This window comes from Plectropomus leopardus, chromosome 14 (assembly GCF_026936395.1).
Source record: "Plectropomus leopardus strain MGB_pleo_1.0 chromosome 14, ASM2693639v1, whole genome shotgun sequence".
In the NCBI taxonomy this organism is placed as follows: domain Eukaryota; kingdom Metazoa; phylum Chordata; class Actinopteri; order Perciformes; family Serranidae; genus Plectropomus; species Plectropomus leopardus.
In genome coordinates, this window is record NC_142189.1 from 10,720,301 (window position 1) to 10,736,085 (window position 15,785).

The window sequence follows — 15,785 nt, forward strand, 5'->3', positions numbered from 1 at the left end:
GTGTGAGTGTGAGAGTCTTCGTACCCCTCATGTAGCTGTTCATTTGCAGTCTCCTCTGCCACCAGTATCTCATACTCCTCTGAGGCATATTTATCCCAGTCAGATGGCTCTGGACCTTCACTATCAATGTCCTGGAACAACACGTGCACACAGAATATAATAGTATAGAATTCATTGTATAGAATATAATACAATAACATTTTAAAGGAGAGAGAGAATTAGCTTCAAGTAGCTTCAAAATTATACAAATACATGGCACCTGGAAGTGTGAAGGATGCATCAATACCCAGTTGCACATTTTCAATCAACAGCTCCTGCAATATGGCTCATTGTTACATTAGAGATGCAAATTCACACCTTTTGCACAGCAAACGGGTCTCTCTGTTCGTGGTCCAGGTATTTCTCCAAGTTGAAGAAGGTGTCAAAGAATATGTGGGCCATCCGGCAGCGCTTCAGATCACCAAGTGTTATCTTACCTGGAGAAAACAACATGTGCACAAACACGTGCATGTGTAAAGTTCAGATAGCGCAGTAACAAAGGATGGTGGCAGGGTGTGGCCCCCCCACATGAAGAGAAGTAAAAGATAACATCATTTTGAAAAAGGAGAACTAGTATTATAGCCTCAGGGTTGCATGTTCCTGCAAACCTGTTAAGTTGCACTCACAGTTTACATCCATATCTGTCATATTTAACCATAACAGTAAATAATGTTTCCGCTCAATAACCAGACTTTTAAGGTGGGCAGCTGAAATTAGTTTGAACAATTCTGTATCTGACCAAATGTCTCCCCTTCTGTTCCTGAGTGATGACATTGAATAATGGCCTGAGAAATGTTTTTGCAGAACATTATGATGTCACAGTGAAGTTGACCTTTGACTTTATCAATATTCAACATCATCATTTTATCATATTAGACATTTGTGTGAAATTTTGTAGTTAATTAATGTACAAATTCTTGAGTTCTGGAGAAAAACAAGTTTTTTTGAGGTCACAGTGACCTTGACCTTTGACCACCAAAATCTAATCAGTTCATCATTGAGTCCAAGTTGATGTTCGTGCCAAATTCCAGGGAATTCCCTCAAAGTGTTTTTGAGATACTGTGTTCACGAGAATGGGACAAATGCAAGGTCGTAGTGAACTTTGACCACCAAAATCTAATCACTTCATCCTCAACTCAAAGTGGACGTTTGTGCCACATTTGAAGAAATTCCCTCAAGATTTTCTTGAGATATCATGATTAAACAAATGAGATGGATGAGGTCACACTGACCTTCCTTTGACCACCAAAATTAAATCAGTTCATTGTTGAGCCCAAGTGGACGTTTGTGCTAAATTTGAAAAAATGTTTCAGTGCTTTCTTGAGATATTGTGTTCATGAGAATGGGATGGACAGATGGAAGGACAAGCAGAAAACATAATGCCTCCGGACACAGATATTGCGGGTGAAAAGGCATAAACTCACTAACCTGAATTCTCAGGTTTGACCAGGTCGAGCATCTGACAGAGCAAATCCTGGAAGGGCAAAGGTTCGATGCCCATCCTTTCCATCCTCTCACACTGTTCCTCATAGAAATACTCCAACTCAAACATGGACAGGACGCCATCGCCATCCACGTCCATGCAGCGGAACCAGTATTCTATACTGGAGAGAGAACCAACAGATGCATACAGGGTTACACACCCCAAACACTCATAAACGGTGGGAAAAAGAATGTCTGCAACTAAAATGACATCTGCCAAAGATGCAACATATTTATTAGATACATGTAGAGAGAAAAAATGCTCAAACAGCTTCTCGATGACACAGGATTGTGTCAGTGATTAGATTACCTGGTGGGATTTTTCTTGTCTTCTTCCGATATGAGGAACCAGACAAACTCGGCGTAGCTCATCCTGCCTTCCCTCTGCACAGCATTACCTCTGGACACAAAAGAGACAGAGCCATTCACATTCAGTGCTGCCATTATGGTAAAATAATCAGCTTCTCTGTGTTTGTTTGTGTGTGTTTCCACTTACCGGGTAACAGCCCCCGAAAACAATCTTTCAATGATTCTGTTTGAGGACGCTGTCAGAGGAGAGCATGAGAAAAGTAAGCAAATGTGATTTTGTTCAAAGACACAGAAACAAATGGATACTGTTGTAAACTATTGCACATACAGTGCAGTCACTTGCGTAAGCACTGAGTAAGTGAATTAAATTCAGCCAAGTGGTCATATAATGCTGTTAACAGTGTAATGCATTTTGCATCAGACGGCATGAAAGTGTTGAGCCTCGGACAAACAGCTGTTGTTTTCTGCACTCGCTAGTGGGGACGTAACAGATGGAAAATGAGCCAATGATTGTGCCAAATCCAAAGACTGTTTTTGATTCTTTACTGGCATCCAACCCATATTATTAAATCAATGACAACAAAAAACCTTTATTTATATCATAAGTTACAAATATGCGTCAAGGGGCTTTACAGTCTGCACAGCATGCAACTATTTGTTTTGCCTTTAGGCCAGGATGCCATCTTGATATATTCTATTTGTAGAAGACTCCCCATGTGTCTGCTATGGATGGATTTGAGTAGAGGCAAAATGAACCCTGAGCTGTCTGAGTTTTTCATACCATGGTCATTGTATCTCGCAAGGTCTTTGGGGTCGATGTAGAGGTCATGGTCAGTGTCGAGCTCCCAGAACTTGCAGTAGATGACGTAAAAGTGTTCGTAGGAGAAGTAGTCAGTGATCTGGTTAATGTCGTCCTCCTCCTCGAGCAGCGCCAAGGTCTGTAAGAAGTTGCTCCTGCGCAGCTCCATCATGGTCATACGGCCCGTCCATGAACGGTTCACCACGTAGAATATCCGCTGGATCACCTGGGAAAACAGAGCATCCAAATCGCACCAATAAAAGTGAATCTAATTAACCAAATTAAACTCTTTTTCTAGAAAAGTGCTACAAAAGACAGAACCAACACAATTACAGTGAGAGCAAGCAATTGGTTATCATAGAAACTTATGGGCCTGGTTGGCCTCAGAGCGCCACCTATTGGGCCATAGAAGTACTACCAAATCATTTAAATTTAAATCAAATTTAAAAAAAAAATCATTATTCATTCATCCATTAGTATTGACAGCTTATCCTCTTAATGGTCACAGAAGGGCTGGAGCCTATCACACCTGACATTGGAAGAAAGGTGGGGTACACCCTGGACAGGCCGACAGACTATTACAGGGCTGACACATAGAGACAGACAACCATTCACGCCTATTCACCCCCTTTTTATTCTGTTTCTATTCATTTTATTATTTTTTTTTAATTAAATTTGTAATTGCCCCTGTAATTACTTGCTTTGCTACATGTTCTCCCCATGTCTTTCATAGCTGTTCACTGTGCAGCACTTTGTAACTACTGCAACTTTTGAGAAGTACCATATAAATCAAGTTATTATTGTTACGCAACCCTGCACCAGTAAAAAGCTCAAAGCCCTTGGTGGTGAAATATGACCGTGTATACATCCATTATGGATTCATAATGGATGGCAGTGATGACGAGCCAAAAGCAGTGTGTTGAAATCCTGTCGAATGAGAGACACTTTTGACAAAAAACAGCCCAAATGTGATGGAAAGCCAAAAGAATCTTTCCAAGCAAAAGGGTTGGACTTCAGGCACAACAGAATGTCATCGCAACATTTACAGCAAACAGATGGCATAACACATATTTACAAACCACTTTATTTTTCCCTTTTTTTCTTATGTAATGTGTTTTTCTCATTATTTATGAAGGTTGTCCACAGATTTTTTTAACTATCAGCAGTGGAACTTAAGTTACAAAAGGTTGAGAACCCCTGACTAAATCACAAAGTATTCAGGTGTTAAAGGTATGTCAAGTTACAGATGTAGCTATTATAAAACTGCATGTAGGAGTTCCATAATAATGCATTAGAGAATTGTGTTGATATTTGCCATCATATCACTTTCTTAGTCGCCAAAAGACCATTGGTTGTGCAGCAACACAAGAAAGAAAAATAGGAGAGAATAAATATTTTATGCAATTATAAGATCATTTGAGTAGTTGAGAGATTAGATAGAATATAAATGTTTTGATATCTATTAGTTTCTTCTGGGAGTCTCAAAAGGGATCCAGGAGGTCTGACCCTGTGACAGGAGCCGTCAAGCTAGTTCGACTCTACTTTTAGTCTATGACTATAGCATGAAACTCACATGAGATCTTTCCAAGCCCTGTCATACCACTTATTTAACATATTCCTCATTTTTCCACAAGAGAGACCTACTAACAAGTCATCCACAACTGATATTTCTGTCCTCATTCATACTGAGTAAGACTGGTCTTTAGCATTCAATGGAAACAAGGGGGTCCGGGCTCACTGTCACTGAAACACGACACTTGGGCTTAGTAAAGAGCGGATTATCACCCATTTCCTGGTACATGGACCTCCCAGGGCTACTAATGTCTCATACAGTAGCAGGTCAGCTGGTCTAAACTGAAGGAAGTGTCTTAATATGGGCATGTGGAGGGTCGGTGCCTCCGCTGCCGCAGCGAGCTGTCAGGGGGCATCAGTGTTTCCGTGACGTCCCCTGACGCATTAGAGCGCAGACTTCTCAGTATCTCTGTGCAGTAAAACTTCTAAAGCACGTGTTGCAGTTGTCAACATCCAGCTTGATTTTGAAAAGTGCATTTTTTGCGCAGAGCAATACGAGTGTGTGTAATTTTACAGCAGGCCCTCACAGTTAATGTACTCCTAACTTCTATTTTAGTTTGTATTGAAATCAATAACTCTTACATATTTTTTGTACTTTTGCAATGAAATGTTTAATCATCTTGTGGTAAAATTAGGTTTAGTATGTGCTTTTCTTTGTTGTGTGGAAGTGTGACCTTCAATATGTCAAGTATGACCACTGGAAAAATATTAACAATGTGTAACACTGTTTGATATTGTTTTGTTTCTATAATGCTGTACTTTTTTAAAATCATACTTGGCTAAGAGATAAGAAGCTGTGGCTCTAATAAAAGCTTGAGACCAAATGGTAGTGGTCCTACTACTAAAACACACCACTGGCTGATATCATTTTTCATTTACCGTTGTAATGTAGCGGGAATGGAATTCAGGTGCATCCTTCAAAAATGTGAGTCCAGGATGTGTATCCACAATGTCCTAATCAAAACACAACCGAGAGGAAACATAATTGTGGTAAATACAGACAACAGTGCTGAGATTTTGTAATGTTTGTATTACTCATCTAATTAATGAATGTTGAGACATCTACCTGCAGTAGAGGGATGAAGTCCTCCTGCTCCAGGTAGTTACAGCTGGGTTTTGCGAGCAGGGAGATAAACCTTGATGCATCATCGTGGCAACTGTGCAACAACCTGCAGGAGACGAGATTTGGGAGAAGTTATATAACCTGATGAGAGTTATGATATCATATTTCTAGATGGACATGAGTTCTGTCTTACTTCCTCCACATTGCGACAAAGGAGTGAACAGAGACGAAGCCCGTCCTCTCACCGCCAGCTGAGTAGAACATTGGGGACTTCCAGTAAAGTGGACACCCGCATGCCTGAACAGAGAGACAGAGAGACAATACCATTATCTTACTCTGAAAAACAATTGCATACTGTACTTGTTTGATTCAAGAATCAGTGATCACACGGCTCAAAAAGGAGTGGCAAAGAAAAAAAGACAACTGCATCAACCAGGCCAGAGATTTCTGAGGAAAAGGCACGGTTTCCATGGAATAAAACAGTGTGGTCGCTTCAAGATGAAACATGAAATCATCTATGTTGATCTCACGTTTCTACAAGGGATTTTATGCTTTTATCATATTGAAGAGCAGGTTAATTAAGACTTTTAAAACTAAAAACTGAAGTAAATGGTGATTTTAGAGCTATGAGCTCTCACATATTGCAGTGTGCATACATGAAATGCAATGAAGTACACAGTATGAAGAGCTCTATAACTGTATCATTACATTTAATACTTATGTGCCCTTTTTTCCTCTTTCTCTTGGCATTGTGTTCTGTGTATTTATTGGATTAATGGACTGGTTATTTTTTCTGCTTTGTGTGCTCTTTGTTGTTCATTAATATTTATTATACTATTACTTTTATATTATTATACCACATTTATTTTTTGTTGTATTTTTTTGTGTGGGTGTGTACGTGCACTTGAATGTTTTGTGTATATTTTATCTAAATGTTTCGTCTGTAAAATGTGAGTTTAGTTTGTTTTTCCTTTTTTGTTATTGTTTGATTATTATCCCTATCCCTAAACTTGATTGTTATCAAGTTTAGGGAGGGTTTGTTTGTATAAGCCTCTGGCTTTTTTCCCTCTCCGGACACGCTTCTTTCTTTCTTTTTTTTCTTTCATATTTATTATTCTGGATTTTATGCACTTTTTAATTGTGCGCAAATAAACTAAACCAAACTACTAACCTTTGCGATCTTGCCCATTTCATATATGTCAGCCTTCTCCTCCTCAAACTCAGTGAAGGCCGCCTCGATGGCAGCGATGGCAGCGTCGTGGTTGGTGGCCGGGCCCATGGCAGGGAGCCCACGGGGGTAGTAGAACCTGGGAATGTTGATGGCAGGGGGAGGAGGGGTGACTATCACTGGAGCCGGAGGAGGGCTGGGTGAGCGTGGCGTGGGGGTGGGGGTGGCTGTGGTAAGGGCAGGGGCTGGTGGAGGTGTGCCTGGTTTCTTCTCTGGTTTGGACTGGACCTGAAAATAGAGAAGGGAGCTCATGTGAGGGGATGAATGAGTAGGTTTGCGTGATTCCCTGTGGTGGTAATTTTGCATTGTATATTTGCAATTCTTTTAAAGGAGCCATGTGTAGGATTTAGTGGGATCTTCACACTGAGGACTGCAGATTGCAACCAACTGAAACTTCTCCAAGAAGCTAAGTGTAACCTCCCAGTTAGAATTTTCTTCAGTGTTCGATGTTCAGGATTTTTTTCCCCAGAAGCTGAATTATCGCCAAAACAAAAAGACCAGGTGACTGAAACTGGTAAAAACAATGAAAAACGCATTTTCACGTTACAAATCAGTGTTTCTCCAGCGCTCGTCACTTGGCAAAGCTCGGCATGTTGCACACAGGCAGCTTGCCCAACACCTGCTAATGCATGCTCACCTTTTTCTCTAAAAATGTAAGATCCTGACGTTCAGGAGGGTTTCACTGTTAGACGAATTATTCACAGAAGTCTCTTCTTCCCCAAAATAAATGAACACAACAATTTAAACCGGTAAAAACACCAAATACAACAGACTCACGCTGTAAATGCGGATTTTTCTGATGCTGCTCAGCTTGTTGCGTAGCAAACTAAGATGGCTGATGTAAGAACGTGAATGGCCCTATTTAGAGCCAGTGTTTGGTTTGTCCGTTTCATGCTACTGTAGAAACATGGCAGTGCAACATGATGGACACTGTTTACGAAGACCTGCAACCAAGGTAGATATAAACATCTCATTCTCAGATAACGAAAACATAGCTCTTATTTTTCAAAGATTATACACTAAAAACGCATACTTATTATATTATGTTCAATTTCTGCCAAAATATCCCCCTAAATCTTACACACTGGAACGTTTATCTGTAAGCAGTTACAATTTAAAAAAGGAACACAATAAAGCTTTTTGTTAATATATGGTGTGTGAATTATATCTTAAAAAAAAAAAAGAAATCCTGCAACATCTTGCACAGACAGCATGTTCATGACTGAAACACCACAGTGAAGGTATACTTTATGTGTCCTATTGTTCCAAATCAGAGCAAGACTCTTGTATTGCATTTTAAATATCAATACTTCTACTTTTATTCCTATATCTATATTCATTTTTTATGAGAAGAACACAATTAAGTTCTTTCTCCAGAAGACAAGACACAACTTCACTTTATGAGAATAAAAGACCCATGGTATGGGATGTGGTGGAAACTCCCAGTGAGTCATAAAAATACGTACAAACAATGAGAGACTTGTTTTATAGTCAACACTTAAGGCTGATTTAAATAGTTGGCAAGAAAAGCTCCAGGTGGCAGTGAAGACTATTTTGGTCTTAATTTATCCTAATCTCTGGAGCCAAATAATAAGGCAAAATAAGCAACACATATGGCAACAGAGCTGCTGTGTTTATGACGGTTTGATCAAGCCGTTTCAGCTTTAAAATTCTGGGCAACAAACTGGATAACACCATGAACACTAGCAAGGGCATTCTGGGTAGTAAACAGTAATAAATGCATGAAAACAAATGTTTTATTTCTCTTAGATTAGGAAAAACTGGCTAATAACTATTTTGATACACAACACCAGAATCACTTCTTGTAGGAGAGACAGAGAAAATGCACCCATACATAGTAGATTGTCCTCAGAAGGAGCTCTAAACAGAATTATTTTACTATCAACATACTCCATTATCTAATCTGCAGGCAATGACAAGATGAGATGTCAGACAGAAGACAGAGTGATGACGTGAAAAATTACAATTATACAAAGCGAAAAGGAAAGGCTTGCAACTAGATTTTGACTAACTGCTTAAAACAAAACTCCTCAGTGTGTTCCCTGGTGCCTGGCGTGTGTCTCCTCGAGGGCCTCCATACTGTGTGTACTGAGCAGGACAGCTGTAGCGGTCCTCCCCCTCCCACTCTCCTTCACAGAGTTCATTCTATCACTCTATTCCTGCACCTCCTGCCCTATTAATACCCTGCTGGTATCTGCCTCAGAATAGTTTGTCGTTTCTGGCATGTCACTCTGTGTGTATGGAAGCAACAAGATGAATCTACACTCTATGTGTGCATATAATAGATCATCTGCAAACGTGTGTGTGGAAATCAGAAAACAAAGAAAGAAAAAGATGTGAATTTTGAGATTCAAGCATGTTTTTTGTGTCTCCAACATATTTCTCCTGAGTTTGCATTTTGCATGATCGTCCAAACTTGCAACACGTCCATCCTGCTCAATGCTCCGACTGACCTGTTGCTGCTGGAAGGACTTGAGTCTCTTCTTGAAGCGTGAGGGGAGGACAAAGTCACACCCCCTGGCCAGAAAGGCCAGCTCCCCCCTCAGGTCAGGGTCCCGGCGTAACGATGTCTCCTTGATCATCATGGTGGGGGCCGAGACACGTAACCCCCCACCAGACACGGCCACCGGTGCGGCTACTGACACGGCGACTACACACTGACCAGCTTGCCTGGCAACACAACAACTGCCGAGAGGAAATCGAGTGGACGGTAGTAAAAAAGTCCACTTAACAAGTTAGATATCCAGTAACCAGACACCTCAGGAAAGCATGTGTGTGATTTCAGGCAAAATGCCCTTTGACAATCACTCACGCTCACAAAATTTCTCTTCTCCAGGCTCTGCTAGCATCTACAGGCTCCCAAAGTGGCGTCCTGTTAGGCAATAATCCAGCAGTGTATCTGTGCGGAGAGATGTTCCTTAGGACTCCCGTGCTGCTATGCCGGCCGGGAGGCAGGACCATGGTACTGGGCTCTTTAATGCCCAATCGCAGCCACAAACAGTGGCTTCTCTCTGGGGTAGAACACTTCTGATGTCCCCCTGTCAGCTCAGGATGTATGTATTTGGTGCAGTCTCACTGGTGCCTGCCGCTCCAAGCTGGGGTCTGACAAACTGCACTGAGAAACATGAGCCATGCCGGGCTCTGGCAACACACACACACACACACACACACACACACACACACACACACACACACACACACACACACACACACACACACACACACACACACACACACACACACACACACACACACACAGCACACCGGCTGTCCTGAGCATTAGGGTGGGGGGGTGGGGGAGAGGGTTTGGCCATGTTGCATATCTGTGTGTAGTGTTTTGCAGGATCTGAGCCCTCCTTGGTCCTAAAGTTAGCCAGCAGGAAGTTACAACTCAAAGTGAGTCGGATTCAAATCATTTTGCTGCAGACAGGAAGCTTAGTTCGGTGCTTCAGGACAAGCTTAAATGTTTTCATAGGAGTAATTCAGGATGGAGTGATGAATCAGCGGGCAAAGCACCTGTTGTTGTATCTGTTGACGTACAGTAATTCTGCTGGGCTTGCTTGGAAACTTAAAGCCGCATTCCCCTTTACAAGAGCATTAAGATCTTTAAAATCCATGAGTGTATGGAGAGTCTCTCCTGATTAGAGCTTTAACTAACGATAATTTAAAAAAAATATTCAATTAAACTGTTCGTCTTTAAAAGTATCAAAATAATTTAAAAGGCTCATCACAAACCACAAGGAATTTCAATTGTTCATTTTCATTATGAATAATTTGACAATTACTTTCTTGATTAACTGTTTAATTGTTTGGTTTACAAATCCTCCTGAGACCCAAGATTTTGTTTGGTGTGCATTTTTAATTTCTCCTTGACATTTTGGATTGGTTGGACTTGATAAGTATAAAAAAAATGTCAAATGTATATGCCATATCAAAATACAAATGATACTAAGCATAAATAAACAAGTTTTACCCATAAAGTTTGATCTGTTTTCTGCATTGTCCACTCTTGTGTCAGCATCGATTGTAGATTGACTTGGCTCGGCTGCCATCTTGTTTACAGATACATTAGTGTATTACGATCTTGCTGCCGCAAATTTACACATAAAAGTGGACAGGTCTAAAAAAGAAAGTAGAATGAATTATAAGGTGCAGCAAACCCCAAATTTAATGTCCTCATAATCAGACGCAAGGTCACAGGAGGGAAAAACATCAATGTCATCACAATTTTTTGTAGCACAGTGTGACGTGTTCAAATTGCTTATTTTGCCCCAAAATAGTTGCTTATGATTTTTCTGTCTAATGACTATTTGGTAAATAAACTTATCGTTTGAGCTCTGGAGTCCCATACCAGAAGATATGCAGTTTACAGTAATATAAACTCTCATATTTGAAAAGCTGGAAACCAGAGAACAAGCATCGGATCATTAATGTTGTTGGCAATTAATTTCCTGCCATTTGATTTATCATTTTGCATCTACTCATTTTAGCTCTACTCTTGATTGACACTTGCCAAAAGGAAGTGCCGAGCCTACACATTATCCTAGCTATGTCGGATTGGGCCAGTACTCCTTCAGTGCCAAGCAACACCAGTCTGAGGCCTGACAGTGCAGGGGGGGATCCCTTGGGACTGCCAGACATGACCTATTTTAAACTAGTCCAGCTAAAATCCCTCCAAGACAAGGACACTACACCAAATGTCTGCCATATAAATGTTTACACATACTGTACCATGTATATCAATGCTGTCAAAGAAAAGGAAACCGTCAATTTCCCAGAATCTGCTGGCGCAGTAAACGCAGATTCCACTGCGGTTGTGTTTCAGAGTCGCACACATGGAGAGTCAAGTGCCCTCTAGTGCTAATCTGGGCTCCATGAGTATAGTAACTCGTGAAACACAAGGAAACCTTCAGAAATATATCACTGCGGCTGGATGAAAACTTTTCAGGATCTAAGAAAACAGTTTTTCACACTTCTATGGGTGACTAAAAACGTTAAGTCCTCCTCGCTAAAAGAATGTATTTATCTTATGTGTATGTCCCCAAAATGTCTGACCTCGACTGTGGTGACACTGAAAGTTAGTAGAGAGGTGTTTTCACATTCCCACTGAAAGGAGTGATGTCTGTCAGATTAGGTACGCCACTAATGTGAAAGCCAATTGCTGTCTAATAAGGGAAACATGTACTAAGGGGAAACCAACACAACACTGGCAAAGAAACCTGAAACGTCCAGCGCAGAGCGGACTGGTCTGTACAGACAGCAGAGTTAGCGTTATCAGAATGACAGTTTGAAGAGTAAAAGTTTGCTATTCTTGGATGTAAACTGGAACCTGGAGGTTCCTTCCAATATCTATGAAAAACCCCATCATAGCAGATATAATTTTATATTTCACAACCATTAACATGGTGTCAGCCACTGCCAGTTAGCCTACAAGCTAACAAGCAAACAAACAACATAAAAGAAAGATAGTATTTTCATTAATCACTCTGATTTATCTGCTAGACTGATTTTGGTGCACAACAGACTCCACATTTAAGTCTGGGTCTGACTGAGGCTTAAACATGTATGACTGAATCGCTCCCATGTTTAAGGCTACATCCACACTAATGATCTCTATACACACAAATGTATTAGCATATTAACATGCCTGAAAATACATATTACTGGACAATCATGTAGGTTCTGCATTTGTGTACTGGTGTAAACAGGGAGTAGTTTGTCTACTCTGCAGCTGGTTTCATCCTGTAGAAATACTATGGAAAAGGCAAAAAGTAAGATCGGATTTCTTTGCTTGGACGACAAGGAAAACAAAATGGGAGTTGTTTTAAAGCACTAAAACGCAACCCCAGAGTTTTTAAACTAGAACAGGGTCAGCAGCATTTTTAAAAGTTTCAGTTTTAGGTTTTCCAAAACACATAGTGTGTATGCTAGGCGTAAACGTAGCAATAAAACCTATTAGTGTGTATGTAGCCTAACACCAACGCTAGTCATCTTGAGAAGCACGGCTCTTTTACCAGTCAACCTAGCACCAACAGCACTGCAGAGAGCAGAAAACCTAACCTGCTACAAGCAGCGGTGGTGACCGCAGTTAATGTGGGGAAACCAAGTTAAACAAAGTATTAGTACTAGTATAGGAAGATACTATAAAACAAGTCAAGAGGGGGACTTTAAGGAGTTGAAAAACCCTAAAAATCTAAAATTATGAGCCTCAAACACAACAGTTACACATTTCATACATCCTGGTCTAGTGCGCATTTTTAAACATCCTAAATATTTGCTATATTTTCTAACTGTAATTATGTGTTTATTACTGCAGGAGTAAAAAAGCATTCTTTTCTACTATATACTATATGGCGAAACATCCTGTTGTGACTGATTTCATTAGTCATTATGCATTTCATCACATTGTAAAGTGTTATATCGATGTATCTTTGACACCACTGTGTGTGAATAACAAGCAACAGCTCTCTCAGACCAGACATTTAAAATGTGTCCATGTGTGACTCTCCAGAAAAATAAATGAGTCACCTTGAGTTTTTAGGGTAACTCCTCTCAGCTGCCTGTACGCCCTACTGAATTCTTTGGAACAACTAGACTCTGTACTAAAGCCAAGGTCACATACCGATCCCACACACACACACTCACACTGACACACACATTGTCTGCTTTCTGGCCACTTCTCACCTCCATGCTGCAGGGGGAAACATTATACAATCACTATCTCATGTCTATCAACAAATGAGCACGATCTGAGGAGCGCCGGCTCACCAGCCTTTCGTGTCATGTTGAATCCCTCATCCCTCCCTCCCTTTCTTTCCCTCTCTCCCTCTGTTTGTCTCTCCGCTCAGTCTGATCACTGAAAGTTCCCACCACCTCATCTGCACCACCTCATCAACTGTAGCGATGCACTTGTGATATCATAAATCTCTGTATAAAGAGATACGTGTGTGTGTGTGTGTGTGTGTGTGTGTGTGTGTGTAAAGGGAGCCATAACAGATGCCATTGGGCAGCTGTGTGCTCTTTTCCTGTCTGACTGACAGTCGGTGTAACCCTGCCCTCTCAGAAAAATCTCCGCTTGGTCCTAAAACGATCCTCTCAATGAATTTTGAGTCTTGAACTTCACTCTGACTTTTAAAATATTTGTTACATAAGCCAGCAAAATTAACAAATTTATCCAAGATAAAAAGACTGTGACGATAATGTAGGAACCAACTGCTTTAAAGATTCTTCGAAGTTCCACTACAGTATGTGTTACAGTAGCTGCAGTCTGATCTGGTGACATGGAAACAAGTTGTGGGACAAACTGTTCCCAAAGGGAGGGATACATAAGGTCAGCAGCAGTGATTTGTGGGTCAGTTCTGTGGCCACCAAAATGCACTACCTACATCTACTCCCACACGCAGTTAGCAACTAGCTGGTGAACATGATGAAGCATTCAGCAGCCGAAGAACCACAGGCTTCCCCCAAGAATTAGTGGAGACCAAAACAAAGCAAAAAGGGCTGTGAATATTAGACATCAGGTGCACAAAAGCTAGGGTTGTACAGGTAATCAAAACATTATCCAAATCACAATGTGACCAAGTGCAAAATCCCTAAAAATACAGTTTTAATGATAGTTCATGATTAAATTAATAAAACTACAGACTACATAATAGAGAAGATATTTTTTTATCGTCAAATGTGCAGCTTTTTTTACCTATTTTCCTACTGTTTAGACAGATTAAGCATTAATGTATAGGCCATGAGGCTTTTAATAAAATAAATAATTGTATATAAGAACTAAATCTAAATTACAGTTATCTGTATTTTTGATAATAATCAACTGTGACACACAAATGCTTCAAAACTCAATCCATTCAGTTACATAAGTGTGTTTTTTCAATCCATACAATAAAAGAATACAGAAACGGCATAAAATGTCTTGGACGATGATTTTGATGGCAATGTTGTTATCTTTTAGTTTGCAAGCTAAGCAACATATGAACTCTAAAAAAATAATTTAATCCTATAAAGAAGCCCCATATTAAGCAAATTTTCAGTTCATGTTATATTTTGTGTTTCTATACAACGTGTTTATATGCTTTAATTTTCTAAAAACACATTATTTCTCTCATACTGTCTGCCTGAATATATCTGTTTTCACCCTCCGTCTGAAACACTTTGTTTTAGCGCCTGTATCTTTAAGCCCCCCTCCCCAAAAAGCCCTTCTTCATCCGTGCTCTGCTGCTGAGCAATACCTGTAATGGCACTGTGGTGGCAGTTTCTACCTTTATATAGTATAGCTGTGACATCACAACTTCCTTTAAGCCTTGATGGCTCCTCTGAAGTTTCTAAATACAGACTGTGTGCATTTCTCTTTGGCTTGAGCGTTTTGATACTTTCACAGCATTTATATAGCACCTATCCCGGCTTTATAATAAAAAAAGACATGGAAATCTAACTTTTTGTAATATGGGACCTTTAAGAAGCTTGCTTATAGGGAAAGAAGAAGGCAGTAAGAGAGGGTGAGAGGAATGTAGAGGAGAGGGCAGAAAGAGCTGATGGAAGTTAAAGGGGCTGAGCAACAGGTGGATGTGAGTGTGTGTTGAGTGTTATGTCTGCAAGTACTTTCCTCCGCCCACCACACAGACCTAATCCAACCCCACTGCTACAGGAACAGGTGAGTCAGCAGCCTTCACGGCATTGATCAAATAAATGCATGATGGGAAGAGCGGAGGGGCCGCAGCAGGGGATCAGTTGTCCAACAACAACTGTCGCTTCCCTCCAACTGTTAAATACACACGGGACGTGCACACATGCCCTCCTAAAGGCTTTAATTAGCACACAAGCACTGATACATGAGTCTAATAAACCAGGCATATCGTATGTGTGAGCGAGTGTGCGCGTGTGTGCGCGTATGCCTCGATGGATTCACCGAACAGGAACCGCCTCTTCCAGAAGAAGACAAGTGGAATAGTGTGAACATAACAACTTCCTAAACACACACACACACACACACACACACACACACACACACACACACACACACACACACACACACCTGCTCGGTCAAAGTAGCTGTCTGCTGTGTGTAAAATTATCTGTGTAAATATAGCCACCGATTTCATGTTTATTTCTGCCTCAGGCACCGGGCAGACTTCACACACAGATACATGGATGCAAACGTGACAACACACATGCCCATCCACATACACACAGACATGCATTTGGTTGTAAAATATGCCAGAAAATTCAGTTTAGTAGAGTTTTCTAAGAACCTGGTTATGATTAGG

The 15,785-nt window shown here is 40.7% G+C and overlaps 1 protein-coding gene across 3 annotated transcripts in view; it reads right to left on the reverse strand.

Annotated features, from left to right (window-relative positions):
- Positions 1 to 15,785, reverse strand: part of ppp2r3a (protein phosphatase 2, regulatory subunit B'', alpha) — a 91,678-nt gene that overhangs the window by 12,812 nt on the left and 63,081 nt on the right. For all 3 annotated transcript variants that reach the window (XR_015778594.1, XR_015778593.1, XM_042500366.2), the window contains exons 3-12: positions 6,436 to 6,720; positions 5,458 to 5,561; positions 5,268 to 5,370; positions 5,081 to 5,155; positions 2,612 to 2,855; positions 2,018 to 2,066; positions 1,832 to 1,921; positions 1,468 to 1,643; positions 358 to 476; positions 25 to 131 (exon numbers count right to left, since the gene is read on the reverse strand). Coding sequence is in view for 1 of the 3 variants with exons in the window: in XM_042500366.2 (XP_042356300.2) it covers positions 25 to 131; positions 358 to 476; positions 1,468 to 1,643; positions 1,832 to 1,921; positions 2,018 to 2,066; positions 2,612 to 2,855; positions 5,081 to 5,155; positions 5,268 to 5,370; positions 5,458 to 5,561; positions 6,436 to 6,720 (1,352 nt within the window). In the remaining 2 variants the exon portion in view is untranslated. The remainder of the gene's footprint in view (positions 1 to 24; positions 132 to 357; positions 477 to 1,467; positions 1,644 to 1,831; positions 1,922 to 2,017; positions 2,067 to 2,611; positions 2,856 to 5,080; positions 5,156 to 5,267; positions 5,371 to 5,457; positions 5,562 to 6,435; positions 6,721 to 15,785) is intronic.